This window comes from Brugia malayi (genome assembly GCF_000002995.4).
Source record: "Brugia malayi strain FR3 genome assembly, contig: Bm_v4_ChrX_scaffold_001, whole genome shotgun sequence".
Taxonomy (NCBI): Eukaryota; Metazoa; Nematoda; class Chromadorea; order Rhabditida; family Onchocercidae; genus Brugia; species Brugia malayi.
In genome coordinates, this window is record NW_025062479.1 from 2,682,675 (window position 1) to 2,707,980 (window position 25,306).

Genomic DNA, 25,306 nt, shown 5'->3' on the forward strand with positions numbered 1-25,306 from the left:
TCAATCGTTGATCTTCTGGCTGAAGAAAATTAAAATACAATTTAGACTTTGAGAAAGAGAATTTGATAAATGATCAATACTGCACGAAAATTGTTATTCGATTACAGTACTATCAGCCCAATTTTAACTGAACTGGTGAGGTAATCATAAGTTAGTTATAGAAAACCTTTGCTTGTAGACAGCATTCACTTTTCAAGTAACTAATTTCAGTCTGTTCCCCAACTGTTCCTCAAATAGATTAACAATTCAATAGAAGGATTGAAGAACTAACATAACACTAGCGATATGACTGCACCTTTGCCTTAGCCCGCAACTACAGTACCACTGCAATGAATCGAGATCATCACGATGTGTGGCCTCTACAATATGTGGTGAACCATCTCTTGCTCGAACCGCAAAAGTCATTGGACTAACCAAACGTACATATGCGCTAAAAAAAGTTTTTAAGTTAACATTTTAGAAAAGCCAAGTGGATCATTACGGACGAAAGAAAAATAATCCTCACTTTCTAGAATATGGTAAGCGCGAATCATCAGCATCGATAATAAACTCAAAATTTGATTCAGGATGCCCTTCCCAGAATAAAGAACTGCAAAAAAGTGTTAGTTACAAAAAATCACAATTTACTAAATTGTATTTAAAAGTGTAAACACAATTAGTTCCTGTAAAAAATACTTTCAATTTTACTTGCGGTAACGCTATATTTCAAAACATTTAAAACATTATTTGCAGACTAAAAAGTTGAACAATATTTTGGCATTATGAGATGATCAAAACATAACAGATCCATTAACAATAATTAAACCTGCTTGCCTTGTAGAAGGTAAGTCAATTTGGTTAGACAGAGAACTAGGATGATTTTGATACTCATTATCAAGACACGTCGACAATGTTGAACCATCATTTACTCCATCATGCGACAACCGCTTGTAAGGACGATTTGGACACATACTGAATGAGGTCATCACAATATTTTCCATGGCTGGTGCATACGGTAATTTAGGTAACTGGAAGAAAATGGAGAAATTTAACTTAAAACCTAACTAAAAAAAAAAAAAAACTTAAAAACAGAGAAATTTTAAAAAATTTAAGAATTGAAATGTAAGCATAAAATATGTAGAAAAAAGAACAAACAGTGGATGATTTGCTGATACTTGAAATACATATAATAAAGAATCACATATTTATATTAAAATTAAAGCTTGAAATTTATCCAATAAATATAACACCTTCAAATGACTCTGCTGAAAACGCTCCCTGTAACATTTCTTCAATCTCCATGCACCTGACTGATGCAGTCCAGCAATAAACAACCTTCGATATGCATTTGACAATAAAAACAGTGATATAATAATAGTATCAAGCAGAGCGTTACTATCACAGAGCTGCGAAACAAGCTGGAAAGAAAGCACTGTATATTAAAATTTTAAACAAATCCAAATGTCTTTATCCTATTAACTTCTGAAAAAGCAGGAGAAATTTTTATTTCTTTAGCATGTGTTTACGCTATAGTCAGGAAACCTATCAATATAAGTGAAATATGCCAATTACCTTACTTAAACCTTTACACGGTCGCCAAGTTATACCCTTGTCAGCATCTGGAACACCGCAGTTCTTCAAATGCCAGATGGAACTAGTAAATTTAAAATCACTCCAAACATTATCAAAATAACTGTATACATCTGGCCGTTCAGTATAACGTTTGCATGCACTTATTTTTCCCCACATCTATAAAATATGAAAAATTGATTTCTCATATTTTCAAAATTAAGATTCATTCTACTTTCTGGTATTTCTTTCAAAAAACTATTTGGTGCCTTTTATCGAGTAAAATTAAATCGCTTTACATACTTACCTCATCGAAAAGTTTTTCATAAGTACAGCTCATCAAAATATTCATATCACTGGCATATTCATTCAAATTAGCTCCGCCAAAAAGAGTTTCAATATAACTGAGTTTCACCCTTTTGAAATCATCCCAGCACCGAATGTGTTCGGCAACCTAAACATTTTATCATTGAACAAAATACAAAAAATAAGTTTAAACTTCTATCAAATGAATCTAAAAAATAAATAGCATGAAATTCAGAAAAAAAATAGTAAACAATGAGCAACCACAAAAACAAAAAAAGACAAACCGGAAAAGCATCCGGGGTGAAACACAAGCTCTGGCCGGTGATAATCACAAAACGCCCATTAAGAAGCTCATTAAATCTATCGTATAATGTTGACAAAAAACTGTCATGATCATCACAACGGTCCGGTGATGCAGTCGAGCTGATCATGAAAGCTATGGGTAACACTTGGTCACCTGTAACAGAAATCACTTACCTTTTTTAAAAAATCTAGAAAGCAAAAACATATAAATAAGTAATAATTAGTATCCCCAAACCTAACCTTCAAAAAATGGATGTACGAACGAAAGCGTAGAAAGGTGATAATCGACAGTGACTGGTTCAGTATGGTAAAAAAGCTGAACGGTACGGAACGGAGTGCCTTGTTGCAAATAACCTGCCACAGCAATTAACTGTTCCACCAATGGATAGCAAAACAAATAAACTACACTCACACCACAGTCATCAAATTCAACTCTTTCCACAAAAGTTTCTTCATTTTCATACTGCAATATGGATGTTATAAAAAATATTATTAATGTCTATATTAAATAAATTGAAAAAACACAAATACTAACAGTAAATAAATAAACGAATAAATAACAATTAAATTTGGATCAGAAATATTCGGGACATTAGTAAGTTTTATTACAGGATAAAAAAAATTCAATTACCAATAACTGCCGTTGAAGGCCCTGAATATTGGATAACAAAGTTTGACGAAATTTGTTTCGCTCTTCTTCAGATGAGTGTTCATTTAACATAGGTAATGGCAACAAGTTTAACGAATGCAAATCTTCAACTCCCTGTTGTGCTTCACTATATGCTAACATAGCCATTGGATCATTGTTCCGCATGCACTGAGAACAAAAATCATTGATAATTTCAGCTAAATGCAAAAAAATGGAAACAATAAAATACATCCAGATCAAATTAATCCAATTTTTTTTCTTTGAAAATGTATAACAAATTTCCATATGATCAATTCTGAAAGTATGAAAATTTTTTTAAAGAAAAATGCTACTTTACTGCCAAATGCTCAGTAAGTAAACGAGTCGTGGAATCATCTGTATTCTTCATTGCATATTTGCTAAATTCAAGAATGGTTCTTACTCTAGCTGAAACTTCCGCCGCATGCTTTTCGTCACCGATATAATGCATGACCATTACGCCATAATTTTCACCTTTCAACGAAAAACGGTATTTCCTAAAGTTAATATTGTTTTTGCAGAAAAAGGTGAGGAAATTCATAAAATGTCGGTATTTTATCAAACTTCTCATGATCAACATGTCTTGAAGTGCAAAAAGATAACGTATTCACCAAAAACGTATGAGCATCACGCAGAAACAAATGAGATGACAGAGAATATGAAAATAGATGCAGAAATAAATTTCAGAATGAATGAACATACTTAAAACTCGGATCTCCAGCCGGATTATTTGGATCATACAGAAAATGATATGTGCGTACAAGTCTATTGCCAACACTCTGAATCAGTTTCACACCTTTCGAGCGGCCCCAGCGATAGCCATCATTGTGAAGGGCTCGATTTTGGTCGATACTAAAATGTCTTTTGTTTCAAGTAAATCGATTTTAAGTAGTCTTATAATATTTCATTTAAAAAATTCGAAAAAAAAAATGCTTGAAATATGATGCCTCAGATAGTGAGTAAAAATCCTAACCCATGACAGTCATAGACAATTATTGTTCCCCCTACAGGTCTTAATTTTGGCATATCCAAACTGATGATTGAAGGATCTCTTTTCGCTCTACCTGAAAACAGCATTTTGCAAATAAGCGCAGTACAATTTTCTACTGACCAAGTCTTTCACTGTTATTTACTAAATCAAAAAAGCAATCAAACACTTTTATTCTTTACAAATATAGAGTACGGAAAACAAAATCAATCAGTCGATCAACTTACGGATAAGGTCGAGATAAAACCGATATGGATATAAACGCTGATGACCCGTAAAACAGAAATGAGGATTATTTGGATTGGGTGCCAATTCTTGCTCCTTTCTTACGCTATATGCTGTGGTTTTCCCATAATTATAATTTTTTCGAGGTACTTCGCTCGGCCAAACACGCCGATCAATTCGTCGAATTGCATATGCTGGCGTCGTGATACGACGGATTTTCATTACTGGCTGATTTTCATCCTCATCTTCATCGACCTCTCTAGATCCAAGTATGTTTCGTAAAGAATAAATTTCGAACAGAAGAAGAAAAAACAGTTGAACCCTACCAAAAAAAAAAAAAAAAAAAAACATAATAAATGTAATTAATCGACAGGTATGACTTGCCGCTTGCAGAGTTTAGTTTTACTGGTTGTTGGTGCCGTTTCCTGAGGAAAGTTAGGTGGTGCATCACCCTCAACATCGACCAGCTCATGAACTCCGCTGTCACCTATTCCTCCTCCCACGTCAACATCTTCCGATGGCTCTTCCAATGCAGCGGTAACCGAACGTCGTCGTAGCGTCGAACGCAAATTTCTATTCCCTCCCGGCATTACTCTATCCACCTTAAATGTGTTGAAACTGCTAAGTTTTCGAATTTCCCAGAAATCTTTTTTATTTCTATTATGTTGTGAAACGGCTTTAAATAACACAAAGTTAACTTTAAAAAAACGAAAGTAAACTACGTGTCACGCTTAACACGCACCTCACGTACGTCCCTAATAAAGAACTGTTTATGTGCAAAGTGAAGACATGAGATTGGGCCACGGACCGTCGGAGCGAAGGCCTTGGGCCGCGATCAATAGATCTCTCCGCTTACAAAGCTCCGCCCACCACCGTATTCCATACTATCGTCTCGTCTTATACACGAATCTCTATTTGCGAAGTACTGCTTTGTCGAGGAAAGATAATGCTATAAGATTGGATTTCCGGTTCAGTTGGAGTAACAATTTTCTGGATACATTTTGTAAAAAGAGTAAAATTTTAAAAGTAGACATTTATAAAAATGCATACCATCACATGCAAGTATCTTCTACATATGGGTATATGTTTAATAAGAATATAATTCCAGTCATTAATATAACTAATCATTTTTCCCTACCACTTCCTCAATCTATTGTTTTATCATCTATCACATTCGCTATTGCTCATATAAACTTATGAAAATCTATATATAATATTTTCCTCCCTTTTGCTATTTCCCTCATTGTAACTGTATTTCATACTTTGTCTTAATTTCTATTTCAAAAATTTTATAAATTTGCAAGCTCATTATGATTTATTTTCATTTGATGCTTTGTTAACGATAACTTTGAAGGAGTGTCCGATGTTATTTCTATGACCTATCTAGCTAATGTAGATACACTGAACATCATCTTCAGTCATTCTGTTTGATTGCCGTAGTGATCATTTATGTAACGCAAACTCTTTCAATCTTCCACTGTTGGTAACATATTTCAAAACAAAACTTTTTTACAGCTGGCATTACCGATATCTTGTGCTAGATCGGTATTTGCTGTATTTCTTATGTGCTGATTTGTCGGAGTTTATTCCATGTCAATGATTCAGTTGATTCAGTAAATACAGTGCTGTTTTCGTATGAGATGAAGAAGATTTGGAAGTCAGTTTTACGCACGATGAAAAACCGGAATTATCAGCAAAAAGCAATTAAATATGCTGAAGATATGGAGAAAACTGAGGTTTATTTTCATCACTTAATAATGTTCTTAAATTGTTTGAACAAATGTTTATAATTTTATATATGAGAATGGAAGAAGTAATTGATTTACTTGTTTATGTGTCTCCATCATTTGTGGATCATATTGTTCAATTTATTTTGGAAGTATCATTAACTTTAAAGTATCTGATTTTTACGTTTTTTACTAATTATTTATATTTTTTCTGTTGATGTTGGAACTTCTTTTTATCTATAGTCATATTTCATGTTGCACATTAAATTTTATATGTGGCAATCGATATGTAATTTTTTGTTCGCAAATTGATCCTGCCTTTGGTAGTTCCTTAGGCACTGTTAGACTGTTGCACATTAAATGCGTCTTTACTTTTAAAAAACAGCAACAATTTTTACTAAAACTTTGGTGAGGTTTTTGAGAATAGAAGTATTGTGTGGATGAAATATTAGAAATCTCGTTTATTTGATTTAGCATATTAAGTTGATTCAAATTTTTAGGCCGTTCATCGAGCGCCTCGGCATCCGACGGAGCAGAAATATTTCCAAAAAGTCCAAGCCGACGAAAAAATTACACAGGTATAAACTTGTACCACAAATTAAAGCATTTTTTAGAAAAATATCTAAAAATGAAGATTAGAAAAAATTATTAAAAAGCTTTTTTGGCATGTTTTTACTTGATTTCCTTATATCCCAGTATTTACTATGTTCTTTTTTTTTTTTTTTTTGAGTTTTTATTTTAGGAAATAAAAAGAAGGAACAATATTTTAATAGACAATATGAACAAAATTACAGTAACTTCTTCGGAACCAGAAAGTCGTTGGACAACAACAAAGTACTTTTTTTTTTTCCAGTGAAAATATGGGAGATATTGTTAGTAAACATTTGTACGGTTTTATGTTTTCTGCTACTTTTTACATTCTCATATATTTTTTTTGTAGAGAATTACAGTCAAAAGACACGGAGTGGGTTCATAGGAATGACCAAATATGGGAATTTGGATTTTATGAGCCTCCACCAGAAAAAGTACCCAAGGGAAAATTGATGTTTCGAGAAGCTATTGAGGTAAGTTAATCATTGGGTTTTTCTAATCGAATAGAGGATGTATAGCGATATGAGTTGTCTCTTTATTTTGATTGCAGTGGCACAGTACTTACTGTTTTGGTAAGAAGTGCTTAAATCACATGAAGGTTTAAGAAGATAATTTTACTCTTACATTCACGTTTAATTTGGTTTTACCTTCCAATTTTCTATATGTATTTTTGTATTTTAAAGATTTATTCGTACTGTTTGCAGATCCTGCGAACACAATGTGACAGAGATTTCGTATTAAAATTGAATGAAGAACGCAGAGATATTTTACTGCCTCAGATCCTAGAAAGTTTAGAAAAACATCCCGTAAGATATTTTTTCTTTTTATAGCTGTTCTGTATACTCATCAATTGATATTTGGTTTTAAATGATGATTTATGTAAATTCTAGGGCATGCAGAGGATTGGTAATGAATCTTTTAACACAATTTGGCAGTATTTTAGACCATTCGAGCGGAAGGAACAACAATATGTATCATTTTTTTTTTTTTTCAGTTTTACTCTTTCACTTACAGTAGTATTTTTATTCATTAGATTATTAAATTGTTATTGTAATGGTCAGCTAAACTTCAAATAATTGAATTATTAAGTTTTCTGTAAATTGTTTTATTACGATTCATATTACAATTCATATTATGAGTTAAACTGTCTGTGAAATAATTCTATGAAATAATGAATTTGCATCTTCATTCGTTTCTAATCCAGTTTCGAATCAGAACCAATTTGGAAAAAATTTTGTTCATACATGTAAAAATTTTTGGTATCCCTAGTTTGCTACTTTTAGGTTGTAAAAAGGAAAGATATAGATGAGCTTCGCGATATAATGTTGGGTTTCGACAAAGAACGCAGAGTGCCATCGTTGGAAAGTTTGAAAAGAAAACAGGAGCAGGAGCTTGAGGATGAATTTCATTTTCGTTTGGAAGAAGGTTTATTGGTGAGTTGCATTTCATTTTTCAGTAAATCCTTTTCTTTTCTTTTGTGTGTTATCTTGTTTTCTTTAACTGCACATTTCAGTGAGATATTCGTTCTTTATAGGATGAAGGTGAAAAAGAAAGGATGGAAAGATTAGAAAAAATGAAGGAATTAAAGGCAAAAGACGATGTGCGACTTTCACAAGAACTAAAAAAGGTAAGTCCTGCATTACTTTCCTGCCAAATTGTAATCAAATTGTTTTACATAATTCATTCAGCTTGGTCTTGTGAATGAAAATAAAGAGCCGGATAAGGCAGTTAAGGACGATACAGAAATACGACGTTTGGAACAAGCGAAATGATTAGTAGTCAGGTATTGTATAAGTAATGAATAGGCATCCTGTATTAAATTTTTGTACTTAATATTGACTGATTCTCGAATAAGCTGTTTCTTTGCTGAATAAAAAATTGGATGTAAAATTTGTTCTTTGTTTCAAAATGCAATCACCGTAGTCAGACTCACAGCAATGCTACGTTGTATTTCTTTGGATGTCATAGTATGTCTGTAAATGAGTACGGAAATATAGTAATGATAACATTGTTGGAAAGGATAACGTTACATAATTAGAGGAAGTTATTTGTAATTCTTCATAACTGAAAGGGTCATTTATTTGCAGTACTATTCTGTCACTTATTCCATATTATGGTATCTATATGTCATTATCTTGCAAGAAGTGTCATAAAGCTAATCATCAGAACTGTTTTGCTTCATTTTTTCATCTGGTTATTGATAAGTGATCATTGATCCTTCTAGTTTTGCTTGTTTTTACTCTGTGTATTCCGTGTCCCTATCATTACCTTTCAATTTCTTCAGACTAGTTTCTTCAAATGAAAGTTTAACGATAAATTTGATAACAATGAAACAAATCCGAAAAGTGGTATGTGCAATTTCTGGTGGTGTTGACAGTGCGGTTTCTGCATATTTGTTGAAAAAGCGAGGATTTGATGTAATTGGTGTGCATATGGTATGGTATACTCTATGCTTAACTATCACAGATGAAAGATTTTCTAATACGCTTGTAAAGTATACTCAGTTTAGAACGAATGACTGCATGTTAAGTGTTAAGCATTTAAGGTAAATTGGGATCGCGCTGAAGAGGATTCAAACAACTGCCCACAATCTGTGGACGAAAAAGATGCGGAAAAAGTGTGCAATCATTTACAAATACCTTTTTATGTGACCAATTTTGTAGACAAATATTGGAACGAAATTTTTATGTGAGTTTAACATAGCTAAAACATAAGATGTTCTAGGTTTTATTAAAATAAGATGAATTTAATTAGATTTATGACCTGTTTCAGTGGCTTTTCAATATTCTGGAGAGAAGATTATTTCATTTAGGTATTTGCTAGATAATTACCGAAAAGGAAGGACAGTCGTATCTGATGTGCTTTGCAATAAAACGATAAAGTTCGATCGGTTTCATAAATATGCATTTGATGAACTTCAAGCTGATGCTGTTGCAACGGGCCATTTTGCAAGGACAAGTTTTGGTGATTTTCTGGAGAATCGTTTAGAAACCGGATGTAAGTGAACAAATTAGGTAAATGTTTTCTGTATTTGAGACACTAGTAGTTTGAGTTAATGCTTAAATATATAGACGATCCTCATTTCCACAATTATGAATAAAGTTGAAAATGCTAGACTTTGGTTTAGATGAAACGTTTCTATATCCGTAATTTTTTCGTTATGCGTCATTTTACTTCAAGTGATTGTTTAGTGATTCGATTGCTTGCTGCTGTGGATCCGATCAAAGACCAAACATTTTTCCTGTCAACTTTAACTCAATCGCAGTTGAGAAGATCAATGTTTCCAGTAGGTTCATTGACAAAACAACAAGTACGCCAAATTGCGATTGATGCTGGGATGGATGAAATTGCTGAAAAGCGGGAGGTGGGTTTTCTTTTATCTCTATTTTTTCTTGCAACAAATCAACGAGGTGGAAGTACCTGGTTTTAACTTTACTCCTGCAAATGAAAATTTTTCAGAGCATGGGACTTTGCTTCATTGGAAAAAGAAAACGTTTCGATGCTTTTATTAGTCAGGTAAGATGAAGTGATGAAGTTCAGAGTACATTAGGCATGTTTTTTGTGAATGACAATTCAACAAAAAAAAAAAAAAAGGAAAAAAAAAACCACTTTTATAAGTGGTTTTTTTTTTCGTATATATCAATAAATATAGCAGTTTTACAGTACATTGAACCTGTAATTGGACCAGCGAAGGACATCGATACCGGTAAAGTTATTTTTGAGCACAAAGGTATACATCACTATACAATTGGTAAACGCATTACAATGGTACCTGACCATTGTCAGAGTGCTGTTGGTTTGTTTGCTGCTGGTCTTGATGATAAAACTCAAACTCTCTGGGTGGTTCGTCTTTTTTCTAGTTTATTTCAATTTTTGTAGAATATCTAAAAGGACAGTTTCGTAGTTTTAATGCAAAAGTTTGTTGCTCGAAAATTTATCTGATGGTGAGCTTTAGTTGACATTTTTTACGAAGTTTCGATTTGTCGACTTATCCTTCCTTGTTTCTGTAAGCAGGATTTTGTTGCTTTTTAAAATTCCAAGTATATAGTGTCAAGGATCTCATCATCCAGCTTTGTTTGCTCGTGAATTTGTTGTTGAAGAACCCGTTTGGATATCTGAATGTCCTTTTGGTGACGCAGGTTTGTTCCTAACTTTTTTTTCCCCGTAATTTTAAGTGTCTTATTGATTGTTTTGATAGATAAGCTGAAATTTGTTTTTTGAGGCGTTATAAAAATGGAATTTCGTTGCCAAAGGACACATCCGGCACTTCTTTGTGAACTTACTCGACTGGAAAAAGGACTTTTAAAAGTTAAACCATATAATCCAATTCGAGCAGCTGCCCCTGGCCAGGTGTCATTTTTAATTTCATAATGAAAAATATATAATTTATAGTGTTGTTTGTTGCTAAGCAAAATGTTAATTTCAGATTTGTGTTTTTTATAACGATAGCGAATGTCTTGGTGGCGGCGAAATACAATATGTTGTAACAACACTAGCTGGTGTAAAAAACTAGTAGATTTGATTATTGTCTCAAATTATGGTACTCTTTATAAAATAATATATAAAAAGTGATTTAGTTTTTAATTTGTTTCCATGCAACTTACATTTCTAGTGTTTTATGAGTATACATCAATTTGTATACATCAATGAGTCGATTACATAGCTATCTCTGAAGAAAAACTTACTCACCCAAAAAAAAAGACTTGTGTTTTTTGCAGTCAAGATTTAGAAAACGATGAGTTGAATATGGACCGAGAAAATTCAAAGATTGCAGAAAAAACTACGCTTCTTTAAAATATTATATATATCAGAGATAGCTATGTAATCGACTCACACAAAAAATCAGTAGTAACCTCATTTAGTCCTTTTTCAAGAATGGCTTGGATTTCCCAAAATTATAGTGTCCGGGAAATTTGTGAGCTATCATATTTTTAGTCAACAATGAAATGCATGAAAAATGTTTATCAAATTCTTTTGTTTAACGAGAAGGTGGTATGAGTAATATTGAAAATAAAAAAATTAGGTGGTTAAAGTAGGCATTGATTAATTAATTAGTTAATGGCTTTTGTCACATTGGTTGTGGTGGTGAGTTAGGTGCAGAAGGAGACCAATTAGTGAAGAAACGTCGTGGTCCACAACACACACAAGAAACTGGAGGCAGTGGTGGTAATGTTTGTGGTGGTATCGATCCCTGTCGTTTCTAAAGCATTCTCTCTTGGTGATAAAGTTTTAGCAGAATTTCCCGGATTACAGTATAATTCCACCTAATTTTTTTCAACAGTATTAAAGAATGTCTCAACTTTTTTTTTTCTCATGGGGATTTTTATCCTTTTTTTCCATAAATTAATGATATGTTTGAATTAATAATATAGAGGTAAAACTAACCATTCGTTGAAATGTTGGTAATGCAATATCTGGGAATTGACCAGCAAGGAGTCTTGTCGAATTAATTAAAAATCCATGAACATCTTCCTGAAGTGTTCGATTACCTACTTTTCAGTTACATAACCATTAATTCCACCTAATTTTTTTCAACTCTTTTAACAGTATTAAAGAATGCATAAAAGCTTGCCACGCTTATGGTATAATGCTTGCATGCCATTTTGCAGCAAGCTGTGCATGCTTGCGCAGATGTAGTTGCTATACTGGAACATGGCATCCTTACTGCATTTGAGGATAAATCACCACCGTAATACGCAGATAGCAACTGTGCATTAATATCCATTCCTCCTGGCGCAGTTGATCCATCGTTTTCCAAAACAACTAATATTGATGCATCCAATGTACAGACATTCCCTAAATTCTTTTCATAATTAAAAAAAAAAAAGTTGCTTAGAAGGCTTTAATTTTTTCTTCAAATTGCATTGTTACAATTATAAGCAATGAACTAAACTCATAATCAATTCAAATTTTTCAAAAGTTGAAAATTTACACTTACTGTCGTCAAAAAGAGTCCACAAAAATGGTGGTGGAGTTGGTTGCATTGATGATGGTACCCAACCTGTCATTGGCATTCCACCTTGTGGTAGTGCCCATCCCTGTGATGTAATTCCACCTTGTGGTTGCATCCAATTTTGTTGTGGTACCCAGCCTTGTTGTGCTTGCCATTGTGGTAAACCATACGGCTGTCCCCAATAATAACGACCTTCACCAGTTTGATTTTTCAACGCTGCCTGTAAAATATGATAATGTTAAATGTTTTAAGAAAATTTCTACTCAAATTATTTTAAAAGATTCTAAATAAATTCCCTATATTTTTTGTTATTAATCTTTAAAAAAAAAAAAAAAAAAAAGAAAAGAAAAGGAAAGAAAGAACCGGCAAAATTGTTAGGATTTGTTTGAAATTTTTTGAAACTTCATAGAAAAAATTACAACAGATCTGTAAATCTAATAAATGATAATACTACAAACTTTACTAACTAAATTTTTTAAAAATATTAATTTGTTAACTTACATTAGATCTTTCTACAATAGCAAATAAGAAGAGTACAGTAATTGTAGTGCTCCAAATCGAGTGCATTTGTTTGAGATGTATTGTTGAAATTGCAAAAAAAAAGTGATTGTAAAAAGCACAGCTAATTTTTATATACGAAAATAATAATATTTAGGGCGGAGCCTTTTAAATTTTTTCCAAAAATATTTTTTTTCTTCAGTTCAATAAGTTTTGACTTTCTTACTTATTATATTACATATATATATTGTTAAATCGAAATTTAACTTAACGTTCTCAATTTCATAACATCAGATTTATTATACCTAACCTTAAACAAGTAGTATGGTATAGTAAAAAAAGCATAATTTTGATGAATGGATAGTATCTTATCAATAAACATCACTTTTCTGATTTCCGATTTCACTATATATCATTAAATCATTATAAATGATACATAACAACAACATTCAATCAAATTATTTAATATTTAGTACATAATTTGTTTATATGTGTGAGAAAAGGAAAAAAAATTGAAAAAACAATCATATGGAATGATATAATAATTAATTTCAAAATTCAAAAAGGTTAGTTTTGAAACAAACATAAGCAAATATATTAGATGTGAATTTCCAGTCACGCAAATGTGGTAATATCAATACAGTAATAATGGATGCAACCGTGCTAATTGTTATGATAATAAGCAAATGAATGATTATTACATTATTATGTTTTCGATTCAATAATGTTTATATCAGCAATGATAAAGGTATTTTGATGTTGATTTTGTCAATGCAAGAGATAACCACGTATCAACTCTTTTATCAATCCATTTATTTCATTGATAACACAAGTATTACGAATAACTTATCTTGGATAAGTTATCATTTTATAAAGATTATTTGAAAATTTGCGAATTTTGAAGGCATTTATTTTCAAGTGTTGAGATAGAAAGTGAAAGGTTAATTAATTTTATTTACTTTATAGTATACTTTTGTCAAATTTTTAGTGCAATGTGAATAATATGCTGAACTTTTATTAGTTAAAACTTTCAAAAATTTTACGGAAATGGATGTTAATAAAGAAAAGTAGTATAAACACAGTAATTTATAATTCTTATTTCCCGTAATGACTCATCATGAGATATTTGAATATAATCTATTATCATTTACAATCTCATTCTTTGATAACTTGTGAAAATCTTCGTCAATTTTTTTTCTCCTTTTTTTTTTTCATTTCCTTCTTTTTCGGTTTTTCCCATTGAAATCATATCGGACGAGAAAATCACAGTTTCTAAACGCTACAATAAAATTATTTTGTTGGTTTTTTTTAAATATTTGCTTTTTTTTTTTCTCATTTTCTTATCTTCATATCTTCGGCTAACAACAATATTTCAACGATTGGGTTCAATTGATTTTAATAAATATTATTTGTAATATTTGTATTATTTTAATAGATAAATTGAAAATATTATTGTTATTAATAAAAAATCACAAAATATTGATAAAAAATATTAATATTATTTTAATAGATATTATTTATAATATTATTATTTTAATAGAAAACATTTTGATATAGTTAACTGATGATCAATCAAATGAAAATTTAATATATTCTTATGCATTTCATAAAAAAAAAAATTATGTGAATTGTGAAAGTCTGCATGATTCTATGAGTTTGTTTCAAATGTAATCACAGAATGTATCAATTCCGAGTACTTCTATTTTCCCAAATAAAAAAGTGCAAAAATGAAAGAGAAAGAAAAAAAGAGATGAAAAAAAATTATTCCAAAAAAAAGTTTACAATTTATTTACATTTCATTTTTGCAGAAAAAAGTAGAAAAATTATAACTTAAAATTTTAAATTATTATTTTTTTTTGAATTTAAAATTATTTTTTTTGTTCAATTTTTTAACCAAACATTTTTGTATTGGTATGAGATAACATTTTATGAAATGTTAACTTGTTTTTTTGATATATTCAAATCATTTATAAGAAAATATCAAAAAAAAAAAAAAAAAAACGACGGACTAAACACATTAAGAAAAAAAAAGATTAAACATTAAAACATTATAATATTTCTTCTTAACATCTTATTCGTTCCGCATTATTCTTTATCAAATAGAAATTAATTTAAAATTGCTGAGTAAATTATATTTTCAGAAATTATATTAAAAGTAACTTTAATCTTCAAGAAAAGCAAAAATTGTGAATGTTAATGACATTTGAGAATGTTAAAAATTAGTAACCTGAAATTACAAAAAAATTATTTGTATTTTTTAAAGTATACTATAAATGCTGACGATTAGAAACAAAATTTTATTCATTCCGAATATTTTTATCAAAAATTGTTATGATTTTACAAATTCTAAACTACACTATAAAGTTTTCAAAAAAAAAAAAAATTTTTTTTTTCTAATAATAGCATATAGAATATATAATAGATTATGCAATAAACCCGCCCATTGATTTTAAAAGTAATAAATAGTTGAATTTTTCATCATTGTTTATTTCGTGTCTTAAAAAACGAAAAAAAAAAAACGTTTCAGAAAGTCAACAAAATGTTGTTGCTGCTTGCTTTGTTCTCAATTTTAGGAATTGTTCATTCAACTGCATCACCAAAGGTTTGTTTTATTAAAGATAATTAAAATCAAAAAAAAAAAAGGAAAAGATGAAAAGCAAAAAAATTTTTTTTTAATTTTAACATATTCTAATTTGTATATTAGCTTAGTTTATTTTTCCATTTTATTGAAAAAATGTTTCATTTTTTAGCATTCAAAATTTCTGATTTGAAAATATATTTTATACAAATGCATTTTTTCGTCTTTTTTTTCTCTTAGCAAAATATATCAAGTAGAGTGAAGAATGAAACTGGTGAAGGACATTGGTATCCACCACCACTACTACAACAACCACAACCACAGCTACAACCAATATCACCGCTGTACGGTGAAGTATCACCATTCATCTATCCGTACAGTTATGGTTCATCAGGTTACTATCCATCCTATACATCCTGTTATCCACCGGCATCATGCAGTAATACAGTACCACTTGCACTTGATCGTAAGTTTCATTTCAAATTTACCCATTAATCATTATTATTCAATAAATTTATAGAGAAATAAACTCCGATGAATAATTTCAATTTTATGAAAAAGTTATCGTTATAAGTAAAAGATAAATTTTAATTATAATATATTAAGAATTTCTAATTTTTTAAAATTTTCAGAATTTTATTGCTCAGCACATGGATCATTTGCATTAGGAACAGGTATAAAGCAATTTTTTTGTTTTGTTTATTCTATTATTTTAATAGCAAAATTTTCCAATAAATTTACGAAATGGATAATAATTTGAGATATTTCTCAATAAGAATAAGTCATACTTGTAGTTTTATCAAAATATTTTCTGATGAAACAACAATTATCATATTATATTAAGAACAAAAGACATATTGTTCAAAATTTGATGATTAAAAAGATAATGAAAAATTCGAACATTTCTCGTCTTTATTACAATTTAAAAAACTACTCAATTCTTTCTACAGGAGATTCATCAAATAAATTAATGCGAGAATTTTGTCGATTTACTGCAACAGCTAATGAGAATTCTTGCAATACTTGTTGCAAGATTGCCGCACGACATTACACTACCTCAATTGTTTGTTTTTAATACTTGAATTACAAACGAAATGATAATTTTGTAATTTTTTATTGCTTGAAAGTTAACTCTTATCGTGTAATTTTTGTCCAATATGAAATCCATCCTGAATGACGTATAATTTTAGGATGAAGTAAGCGGTATAATGTTTGCATTTGATCCGAACAAGCCACCCATACAGATACAGCCAAAATTTTCCCATACATCATTTCTTCGAAAAAAAAGAGTTAGTTCCAGAAACACTTCTAAAATCAAAATTATGTAATGAATCAAATATGAACTTAATGTTTATTCCATTTATAGTTCACTTAATTTTAGGCCACATCAACTGTTACTCCTGCAACAAATCCCACCAAACCAAGCATTAAGATGCAAAATGCAATTAACCCAGCAATACTTCCTGGCTTGATACCAATTGGTGGTAGTGTAACATCGTCATCAAACGATATACCACAGTGCTTCTGTTGTGCACCGATGAGATCTATGCATTCATTTTAATGCAAAACACTTTACTAATCGCACAGTTATTCCTTCGTAATTTTATGTAATTTTATATGTTTTTTGAACCTCAGACAAGATTTATTTGCAAGTTCCAAAACATTTTTAGAACATGAACAACAAATTCGAAAATTTACGGAGGAAATCCATCAAATGTCAAAATTTTTGCAAATTTGGTGAATAAATATTTCACATGAAACTCCAGCCTGTAGAGAAGATAAAACATGAAATGTAAAAAATAGAAACGTGAGAAGAAGAGAGATTAGAAAAGGAGAAAGTGGCTGAGTATTGTGCTCTTAACTTCCCTTGCAGTGAAACATTTTCAAGCATTAAGACAGCAAATGTTATAAAATACATGTGGAACAACATACCAAGCATCATAAGCTGAACAAAAGTACCAACATGAATAACTTGCAGTATTTAACAAAAGTTTCCAAAGTACTTGACATAAAATTCCGTAACTGAGAATTCATCGAGAAGTCCGAGTTGTAAACACTTGAAACTATTAAAACAGTGCAGAATTTGCCAGAAAGCAGATAGAGAAAGAACTGTCGGAAATTACAGGATAGGTTATATAAGTCATATCCAAGTAATAAATGCAACCAAAAGCATAATATGATCATCATTAAGAATCTCCTCCTAGATGATGACCAATAAATTGCCACAACCTCACTCTCATTAGATTATTGCATTAAATGAGAGGGTTAAATTTAACTACATGGTTAATAAAAGACCATCTTGACCCTCCAAATCAGACAGGTCTATCTACTCTCAGTTCACAGTATAAATTATAGATTTGCAGACTGTCGAAGTTACGTGACTGTTCTGAAGTTCAATACTACATAATGGCTAAAAAATAAGCACTTCAGAATCACTCTAATCCCAAAATATCTTCGGAAACCTTGGCTGGAAAACAATTTTCCAATTACTTTCACAATCATGAACAGCACAAATCCGGAAAAGATACTTGACAGAACGGCACAGCCAAAGAAACAAAAATCAGTACCAAATATTAAAATTTCTCCAATCCATAAATATTTCGCAAAAAAAAAAAAAAAAAAAAAATCCTTTTTTACGCAAAATTAAGACGAAATATTCCGTCTGAGACGTAAACAGAAAATGAATTAACGTATTCATTCTGGATAGCTCAGAGTTGGACCAGTGACCACAGATTCAGAATGGTGAACATTTAATATCCAGAATTATATAATGAATCAAACAATATAACATGATAATATGGATATGCTAAATTATTTAAAGGTATATTTTCCCAATCTGCACTGAAGTAAAACAGCATTAAAACTTGAACCACTAGTGATATTTTGCAAAAAACACTAATACGTTCGAGAAGCTGGAGCAAAAGCAAAGAAAAAGTCTGAAAACCTGAAGAATATCGTAAAACATTAATCCGCGAGGCAGAATTCCCCAAACCTCCCATAACACTGATGTTTCAATGGCTTAATTCCACAAAAACTAAAAGTATGGTAAAAAAGAGGGAATTTTCAGGCTTTAAGGATACACCATTGTATAACAAAGAGAAACAAATTGGAAAAAAGAACAACGTAATATTCACATCAGATAAAAAACGGAAACCTTTCCTGAACAACGGTAAAACAACGTCCCTTCAATAACCAACGCCTGGGATAGCAGCTGTTACAACTGGTGGTTTTACAGCTGACAGAATAGGTTCTCGCGCAACAACTGAATCTGGGAACAGCTGTGAATAGCTTGCGACCGGAACATAATTTGCTGTGATTACTTTGCCTGCAACAAAGAATGATTATATCACTGACTTCTCTTTGTTCAATGGGATATTGAGTTAATCACTGATCCACTATACCAAAAAACTTAATGCAATAACAATAACAATAATAATAAATAATAAGAATAAAGTAAATAAATAAAAGACTCATTCCACTGTAAGAACGAGTAAGATTGATAAAAACCTGAAAACCATCGCCCATGTAGCGCGTTCACTGATTTAAAAGCAGCAGCTACAGAAGGACATTTCACATAAACATTGCCATTCGGGGAAGCTTTGTCAACGAATATGTGTAATACTCCTATAAAATCGGTAATTCCGTTTCACTCTTTTTTCACTTTTTTTTTTTTTCATAATTCATTTCATTTTGTTTCATTGTTGTTCAAATTAAGTAAAAATTATGCAACTTAGTGCAAAGAATGATTCACCTCCGTTCTTTGCGCACTCTTCTATAACATCATCTCGTACTTCATCAGCCCAAGTTTCACCCGTTTCCCTGTAGAAACAAAACATAGTTTCATACAAAAGCACTTTTATTCTGGTGTAACACTGTCTCTCTGAATCTTCATGCAAATCACTTTTTCTTGAGAAGTTGAATATGCCAAAGAATGTGAGTTTACTTACTGAGATGGATCAAACATGTTAGAAAGCATAAAGCACTGCGTTGCAATTGGTGGAATTGCAGGACCTGTGACAGTAGCACTCTCTAACTGCTGCTGATTTTGCGCTAATATTTCCTTAGCACTTTTCGGTAGTTCCAAACCACTTCCTGCAATGCACGAATTCCTCATAGTAAATGCACAAGTTAAAGACATAAGTAACTCCAACATCGTCTAGAACTGGGTTTTGTTACAGATCAACACTATAATGATAAAAGCCACATCTTGAAAATCTATGTTATTCTACGATAACCACAATTATTTACCAACATTACGACCGAGAGCGATAATTTCGAACAAACAAATTAAAAAATCGAATTATTCCATACTATACCAGTACCAGTATATATATATATATATATATATAATCTTTCTTTCTTGCAGCTGTGCAAAAAATAATAAAAAGTACCTTCAGCTAATTTAGCCATCAGATGTAAACGACCACTTGTCCCTAAATCAATACCACGTCTGTCCGCATCATCAGTATCAAGTGTCCGCTGAGGGACTGGTGGTGGCATTTCATCTCCTTCAACAGAGCACACCTAAAAATATGAAAGAATCACATGACTTCATATTGGTATCCAATTTTAATAAACATATTCTAAAAGTAAATCGCAATTCCATCTAGAGAATTTGAAGTTAGCACACTTTCCACTAATTTTCATACGTTTATATAAGAGGATAAAACAATCCAGAAGACGATGCAGAATGTGAAGCTGAATCAACCCATACCTTCATTGGGCGACCTGCTAATTCAAATCCATTCATTTGCTCCATCGCTCTTTTACCATCATCTGCATGTCGAAACTGAAAAGCTTGCATACTGACAACTAAAATTAAGTTAGATGAACTTACAAAGCGTGAGAAGTGCAGAAAACTGAAAGTTTAGTTCTTTTTCGAAAAACTCGCATTAAATATACCGTGACATATGCATATCCTTTCGAAACACCACTGAGGTCGGTCGCAATTTCCAGGTTCTCTATCTGCAATACGTTATTCCGCGTAATGCATTAAGTAAATCAAAAAATCATAAAACAACAATTACACACGAAATATACCTTTCCAAATGGATCGAAAATCCTTCCTAACATATCTTCCGTTATACTTGTATGCAATTGGCCAACATAGAGCTTCAGTGGACCTGTGGTGTTTGTAGGACCAAAGCCAAGCGTTCCACCAACGGTGTTGTTAGCTGCACGGTTTCTCTCAGCCAATGTTGGCTGGATTACTAACGGCGCGCCGAGTAATTTCTGCCCATTCAGTGCAAGGGCCTGGAAATACAAATGATTAACATTGGATATTCATAAAACAAGCAGCAAAATTTCGATTGCAAGATTTTCAGATTCATTTTAAATCTACCATTAATGAGATTGGAAATTTAAGAAATTCCATTAGAAAAATCTGAAGCTCTAATACTGGTAAATATGACTTTCGAAAACTATTATAAAAATAGGTTGAATGTCAAGGGAAATTAATAGAATCTGATGATATCGAAGAAATATCTGCAACTAGGAGTCATACAAAAGCATTAAAGTACAGAAGCGTTAAAAAAATAACGAGCAACATTACCCATGTTTTTTAATTTTCTAAAACAACTGCTAACCAAATTAACACTTTCAATTTCCCAAAATTCCACATAACAAATTCCTTTTGATCGTCGAGTTTTCGAATCTGTAATTATTCGCACGTCGCGTACATGCCCAACGCTAGAGAAAAATTCTTCCAGATCACGTGGTCGAGTTTCCTTCGCTATCTGAAGCACTTTTACATATTATAAAAAAAAAGGAAGAAAATGGTATACACTTCATTATTGGACAATGGAAGAATTACCTGTAGTATAAACACAGTACGCTGGTCACGCTCTTCAGATGTCATATCCATTTTTGCGTTTGGAGGCGGCGAACGACGAGCAGTAAACGGCATCCTTAAAAAATTCACGATTTTATCGAACGTAGGAAGTAAAATCCGAAACAAATCAGTGCGCCAGCCCCTCCATGAACCAAACTTAATTGATGGTTAACCGTGTGAAACTTTAGGAACTTACACATCGCGTCTTTCGGGTCCTGGCAGACGTGGTCCACGAGGTGGTGAACGTCTCCATGGTGGAGAGAACCCGCGACGATCACGATGATCAAGCACACGAGGTCGTGACCTACAATGAAAAAATTTCCCAATTTGATTTTTTTTTCTGCATCCGCTCAGCTATCTAGCTGAACAAAATTTTTGAAAAAAGATTTAGTTAAGAAACTAAAGAAATGACCATGACGGGCTTCTTCGCCTGCGCTCTCTGGAGCGTGACCGTCGTCTGCGATCACGTGATCTCGATCTCGAATGTCGTCGCGATCTTGACCGACGATGGCGATCTCTCGAACTATAATCAAATATATCACTGATACTTCCAATGATGTCTTTAAAAACATTATTGTAGCACCTGTTCTAGAATACCAATAAGGGTACACAAAATGGGACAATATTCAAATGTATGTACATAACCTATTCCGTCCTACCATTGAATATTTGCTAAAATATCAAATGGTAGTGCGAGCCAAAACTTTTCGCATGAATGACAAGAGACCACTGGATCAAAAAAACTGGAATCAGTAGTCATCTTCTTTCACGATTCGCAAATGCAAAACGGTTTTGATATTCATTTATTACTCTATGAATTTGCTTCAAAAATTAAACAAAGTAAAAAAAGTACCGCGACCGACGACGCGAATGACTACGCTTCCGCGAGCTGTGTCTGCGCGATCTTGAACGTGAACTAAAAAAGAACCATTTCCAACATCAATGTTCTGATCAGTTTACATCCCGATATAAACATATTTATCATGTAGGAATAGATAAAACACAACACAAAACATAACTAAGATCACACTGCAAATTAGTACCACTCAGCGCTCTGTTGGTCACCCATGTTCTATTGTGAATAGAGAAAAAGAAAAAGGCTATCTAATGCTTGTCATTAACACATCCAAAAATGTAAACCGACTTAGTTTGGATCAGCAGCAACTCAAGTTGGTTACTGAAATCTTTTGTATGCATTTCATCTCTTATCAGCTGTTTACAGGACTAAGAGGAGAAAAAGGCCCAAAAATACTGACCGAGACTTCTTCTTATGATCACGACTAGAACTTCTGCGTCGTTTCTTTTTCTCCTTGTCTTTGTCACGGCTGCGAGAACGGCTACGAGATGAAGATCTGTAATCACGGAAGCATCAAAACAAAGATCAAAAAAAAAATAATCACATAATTAAGTGCAATAATTGTGAGAAACAATCCCTGAAAAGTATTGTAGAAAAACACAAGTCCATTGTAAATTGCAAAATTAAGCTCGCTGGAGTCGAAATATCTGATACTCATGAGACAACTGCAGAAGTGAAATGAAGGCAAAGACTGATCCAGTGTTTCCAATCATCCATAACGCCATATGACATCGTGTTATGCCTGTAACACTTGGAGCGCGCCAGCCTTGACAGTACTTTTAAAAAATTTCAACCGCATCGAACATGTAATTTTAGGAAATACATTTTATTCCGTGAAATTAAGTGATAAGAAAAATGAGACAGGCGGCGCGCTCCGACTGCATTGATAGGCATCAACACATATACGACATTCTCGCGTACCTCATCGTCCACATTTTCAATTCATCCTCATTCAGTTTCCAACAAGAAGCAAACAGTTTCCCGAAACATCGATCGAGCTTTGTTCATCATTATAATGCAGAAGGTATAAGGTGACACAGAGCTGTATCAATCGATTTTATGACTCTACAACGACGATTCGACTTAAATTACGGTTTTTAATTACTTATTATTTCTGCAGTCATTTGTGGCCTCCAGATTAAGTCGTAGACACAGTAGGTCCGTCAAAAAAAAAAAAAAAAAAACATTACATACGGACATACATTACCGTACATTTAGAAATTCCAAATCCTTTACTTCCTGTAAGAAATCCTCACTGACTTACTACCAGAAACTAACGTTAGACGAGTCGTGATGCGCCAAGAATTCATGCAGTGAAAAGAGCGAAATAGTTTTACTTCCGTCAAATCTCAGTTTGGGAAATCCACAACAATCAATGGATAACCCGTCACTAAACGCAAGGTAAGAGGGTAGCAGGGTTAATTCAATTCGGTGGAAAAAACTTGTAACTTTGTCCTATGTAAGAAACGTTTGCATAATCCACTACTAGGAAAAACTACCAGAAAAAAGTAGGAAAGTAGTCTTCCAGAACCACCACAGCTTCTACAAATGCTCGGAGACGCGGTCACCTAACTTGTATAGAGACGAAATATATATTAAAATGACATTGGTAAATGAAAGCACGCACCCATACCATCACTTATAAAAGATCTGGAAATGAATTCCTGCAACAGTTCTGAATTCCTTTCACCCTGTGAGGTGCTGTCTACAAAGTTGCTGAAATAAACATATACTCAAAGATCAACAAAAAAAAAAAGCAAAATTACTAGTGGGAAAAATTTTCATCTGTTTTTGACCTACCTAGACCTGGAACGAGATCGCTTCTTATGTTCATTGCTCTCTTTCTTTTTCTTGCTATGTGACGAAGCCATTCCATCCCCATCCATTTTTTCTGTACCATTGGTTGTATTGTGTTCCTCACTACTTTCGCCGGATGGCTCCTCTTGCTTCATTAGTTCACCCCGTATCAATGCTGCCATTGGTTCCGCGTGCCCATGACCGTAATTTCGATCAGACTGAAACAGAGAAACAATAAGAATTATTTTCTGTAACAGCATTTGCCAGAAAAGTCTTAAAAACGAAAAGTCCCTTATAATATTTGCACTAAATAAATCCTAGAGCTGAAATTAGCAAAAACGTGAACAACGAGTCAACACTGCAGATTATTCCCTTTAAATCATAGGATGGAAATGTCATGAAAAAAAATATGGATAATCTAACAATGCAATCACAAATGGAAGTAGAATATGATCCCAATGATAATGTGCTAACCAATCAGTCCAAATTTACAGAGCTAGAAGACACCTAAAAGCAGCAACGCAATGAAATATTGCACAAAACATAACGATTACTGTACCAACAGCCATTAACGTTGTGGAAGCATTTATTTTCCTTTTTTTTTTTTTTTTTTGGTCCCATCATGTGTTTCCACGCTTCACTTACCCACACCCATAAACAAGTTTACCAATAGTTTTGCAACTAAAGAAACGAAACCACACTTACATCTTCAATTTTATCGAGCGCCTCCTCAAGCATCGCATCAACATCCTCTGGTTCACCCATATTTTTACGCAAACAGAGGAATAACTGTAACACTAAATCCACGTAGAAATTAGAGCTGAAATCAGCACACATCTGAACAACGAATCACACTTTGCAGACTTTTTCTTTCAAATCCACATTACGCCTATGCTCCTCAATTATTTTCCACGCACACCCACGCAACATCCTGGACGATTACGTCATGAAAAAAAGCTGACAACCTAACCGGAATAGTGGACTTGTGCAGACAGGCTACGCTGCAGGAGCAGCGTTACGAACTTTAAAGAAATTGGGGTTCGTTCGTCTGCCTCAAAATGCAAATTTAATCGTCCCCAGCATAAAGTTTTTGAGTTAGGCGTTTTGTATGCTTTTGTTCCGAAAATTATTAAAGTGGCTGTGTGAATTGCGAGTTTATGTCTGTGAAAGTGGTATTTAGTAAATAATTCATTAAGATCGTATAAGTGTACTAAAATGATATAAATATTTTTAATTTTCACTAAAAGACATATGATCGTTGCAATTATGGTTGTATTTAAATTACATAAACTTCTTATACTGCTTTTTGTATTTAATTAGAATAATATTCTTTTTTAATGTAACATAAGTAAATAACTCATGTAAATTGACAATAAATATATTTTATCATGATGATACAAAATGTTGTTTTCATACTAGAATTTGCTTAAGTATGAGTA

General features: G+C 32.4%; 6 protein-coding genes across 11 annotated transcripts; 3 read left to right on the forward strand and 3 right to left on the reverse strand.

The window, feature by feature from the left end:
• Positions 1-4,627, reverse strand: Bm10898 (the record flags this gene model as incomplete). Of its 2 annotated transcripts, XM_043073355.1 has the most annotated exons (15): positions 1-19; positions 272-430; positions 506-589; positions 814-1,007; positions 1,230-1,397; positions 1,552-1,728; positions 1,856-2,002; positions 2,139-2,311; positions 2,398-2,620; positions 2,789-2,974; positions 3,228-3,321; positions 3,527-3,676; positions 3,798-3,888; positions 4,040-4,296; positions 4,422-4,627. In XM_043073355.1, the coding sequence occupies 15 exons, from the start codon at positions 4,625-4,627 to the stop codon at positions 1-3; spliced, it is 2,328 nt and encodes a 775-aa protein (XP_042929289.1). The 2 variants fall into 2 exon arrangements, with proteins under 2 accessions (XP_042929289.1, XP_042929290.1); XM_043073356.1 differs by lacking the exon at positions 4,422-4,627 and having other exon boundaries at positions 4,040-4,388.
• Positions 4,628-5,677: 1,050 nt separating this feature from the next.
• Positions 5,678-8,127, forward strand: Bm1696 (Uncharacterized protein; the record flags this gene model as incomplete). The annotated part of the gene is made up of 9 exons (XM_043073357.1): positions 5,678-5,773; positions 6,265-6,342; positions 6,507-6,598; positions 6,705-6,828; positions 7,060-7,161; positions 7,246-7,326; positions 7,639-7,788; positions 7,890-7,982; positions 8,044-8,127. 9 exons carry the CDS (start codon positions 5,678-5,680, stop codon positions 8,125-8,127), a joined length of 900 nt encoding a protein of 299 aa, XP_042929291.1.
• Positions 8,128-8,682: 555 nt separating this feature from the next.
• Positions 8,683-10,868, forward strand: Bma-mttu-1 (the record flags this gene model as incomplete). Of its 2 annotated transcripts, XM_001893183.2 has the most annotated exons (9): positions 8,683-8,790; positions 8,901-9,043; positions 9,168-9,352; positions 9,547-9,719; positions 9,815-9,871; positions 10,019-10,198; positions 10,404-10,494; positions 10,578-10,705; positions 10,782-10,868. In XM_001893183.2, 9 exons carry the CDS (start codon positions 8,683-8,685, stop codon positions 10,866-10,868), a joined length of 1,152 nt encoding a protein of 383 aa, XP_001893218.1. The 2 variants fall into 2 exon arrangements, with proteins under 2 accessions (XP_001893218.1, XP_042929292.1); XM_043073358.1 differs by lacking the exon at positions 8,683-8,790 and having other exon boundaries at positions 9,042-9,043.
• Positions 10,869-11,423: 555 nt separating this feature from the next.
• On the reverse strand, positions 11,424-12,875 carry Bm2751 (Uncharacterized protein; the record flags this gene model as incomplete). Its single annotated transcript, XM_043073359.1, has 5 exons — positions 11,424-11,555; positions 11,741-11,827; positions 11,931-12,151; positions 12,294-12,528; positions 12,810-12,875. 5 exons carry the CDS (start codon positions 12,873-12,875, stop codon positions 11,424-11,426), a joined length of 741 nt encoding a protein of 246 aa, XP_042929293.1.
• A 2,470-nt stretch (positions 12,876-15,345) lies between these two features.
• On the forward strand, positions 15,346-16,945 carry Bm10899 (Uncharacterized protein; the record flags this gene model as incomplete). The annotated part of the gene is made up of 6 exons (XM_001893185.2): positions 15,346-15,408; positions 15,625-15,850; positions 16,017-16,058; positions 16,335-16,447; positions 16,575-16,673; positions 16,766-16,945. The coding sequence occupies 6 exons, from the start codon at positions 15,346-15,348 to the stop codon at positions 16,943-16,945; spliced, it is 723 nt and encodes a 240-aa protein (XP_001893220.1).
• Positions 16,946-18,569: 1,624 nt separating this feature from the next.
• On the reverse strand, positions 18,570-24,797 carry Bma-rbm-39 (splicing factor, CC1-like family protein; the record flags this gene model as incomplete). 4 transcript variants are annotated; one of them, XM_043073360.1, is made up of 17 exons in its annotated part: positions 18,570-18,709; positions 18,892-19,008; positions 19,136-19,203; positions 19,332-19,476; positions 19,776-19,908; positions 20,099-20,173; positions 20,287-20,349; positions 20,425-20,637; positions 20,970-21,119; positions 21,197-21,290; positions 21,411-21,518; positions 21,627-21,737; positions 22,068-22,130; positions 22,471-22,566; positions 23,871-24,085; positions 24,573-24,656; positions 24,732-24,797. In XM_043073360.1, 17 exons carry the CDS (start codon positions 24,795-24,797, stop codon positions 18,570-18,572), a joined length of 1,941 nt encoding a protein of 646 aa, XP_042929294.1. The 4 variants fall into 4 exon arrangements, with proteins under 4 accessions (XP_042929294.1, XP_001893221.2, XP_042929295.1 ...); XM_001893186.2 differs by lacking the exon at positions 24,732-24,797 and having other exon boundaries at positions 24,573-24,632; XM_043073361.1 differs by lacking the exons at positions 24,573-24,656; positions 24,732-24,797 and having other exon boundaries at positions 23,871-24,049.
• Positions 24,798-25,306: the final 509 nt, after the last annotated feature.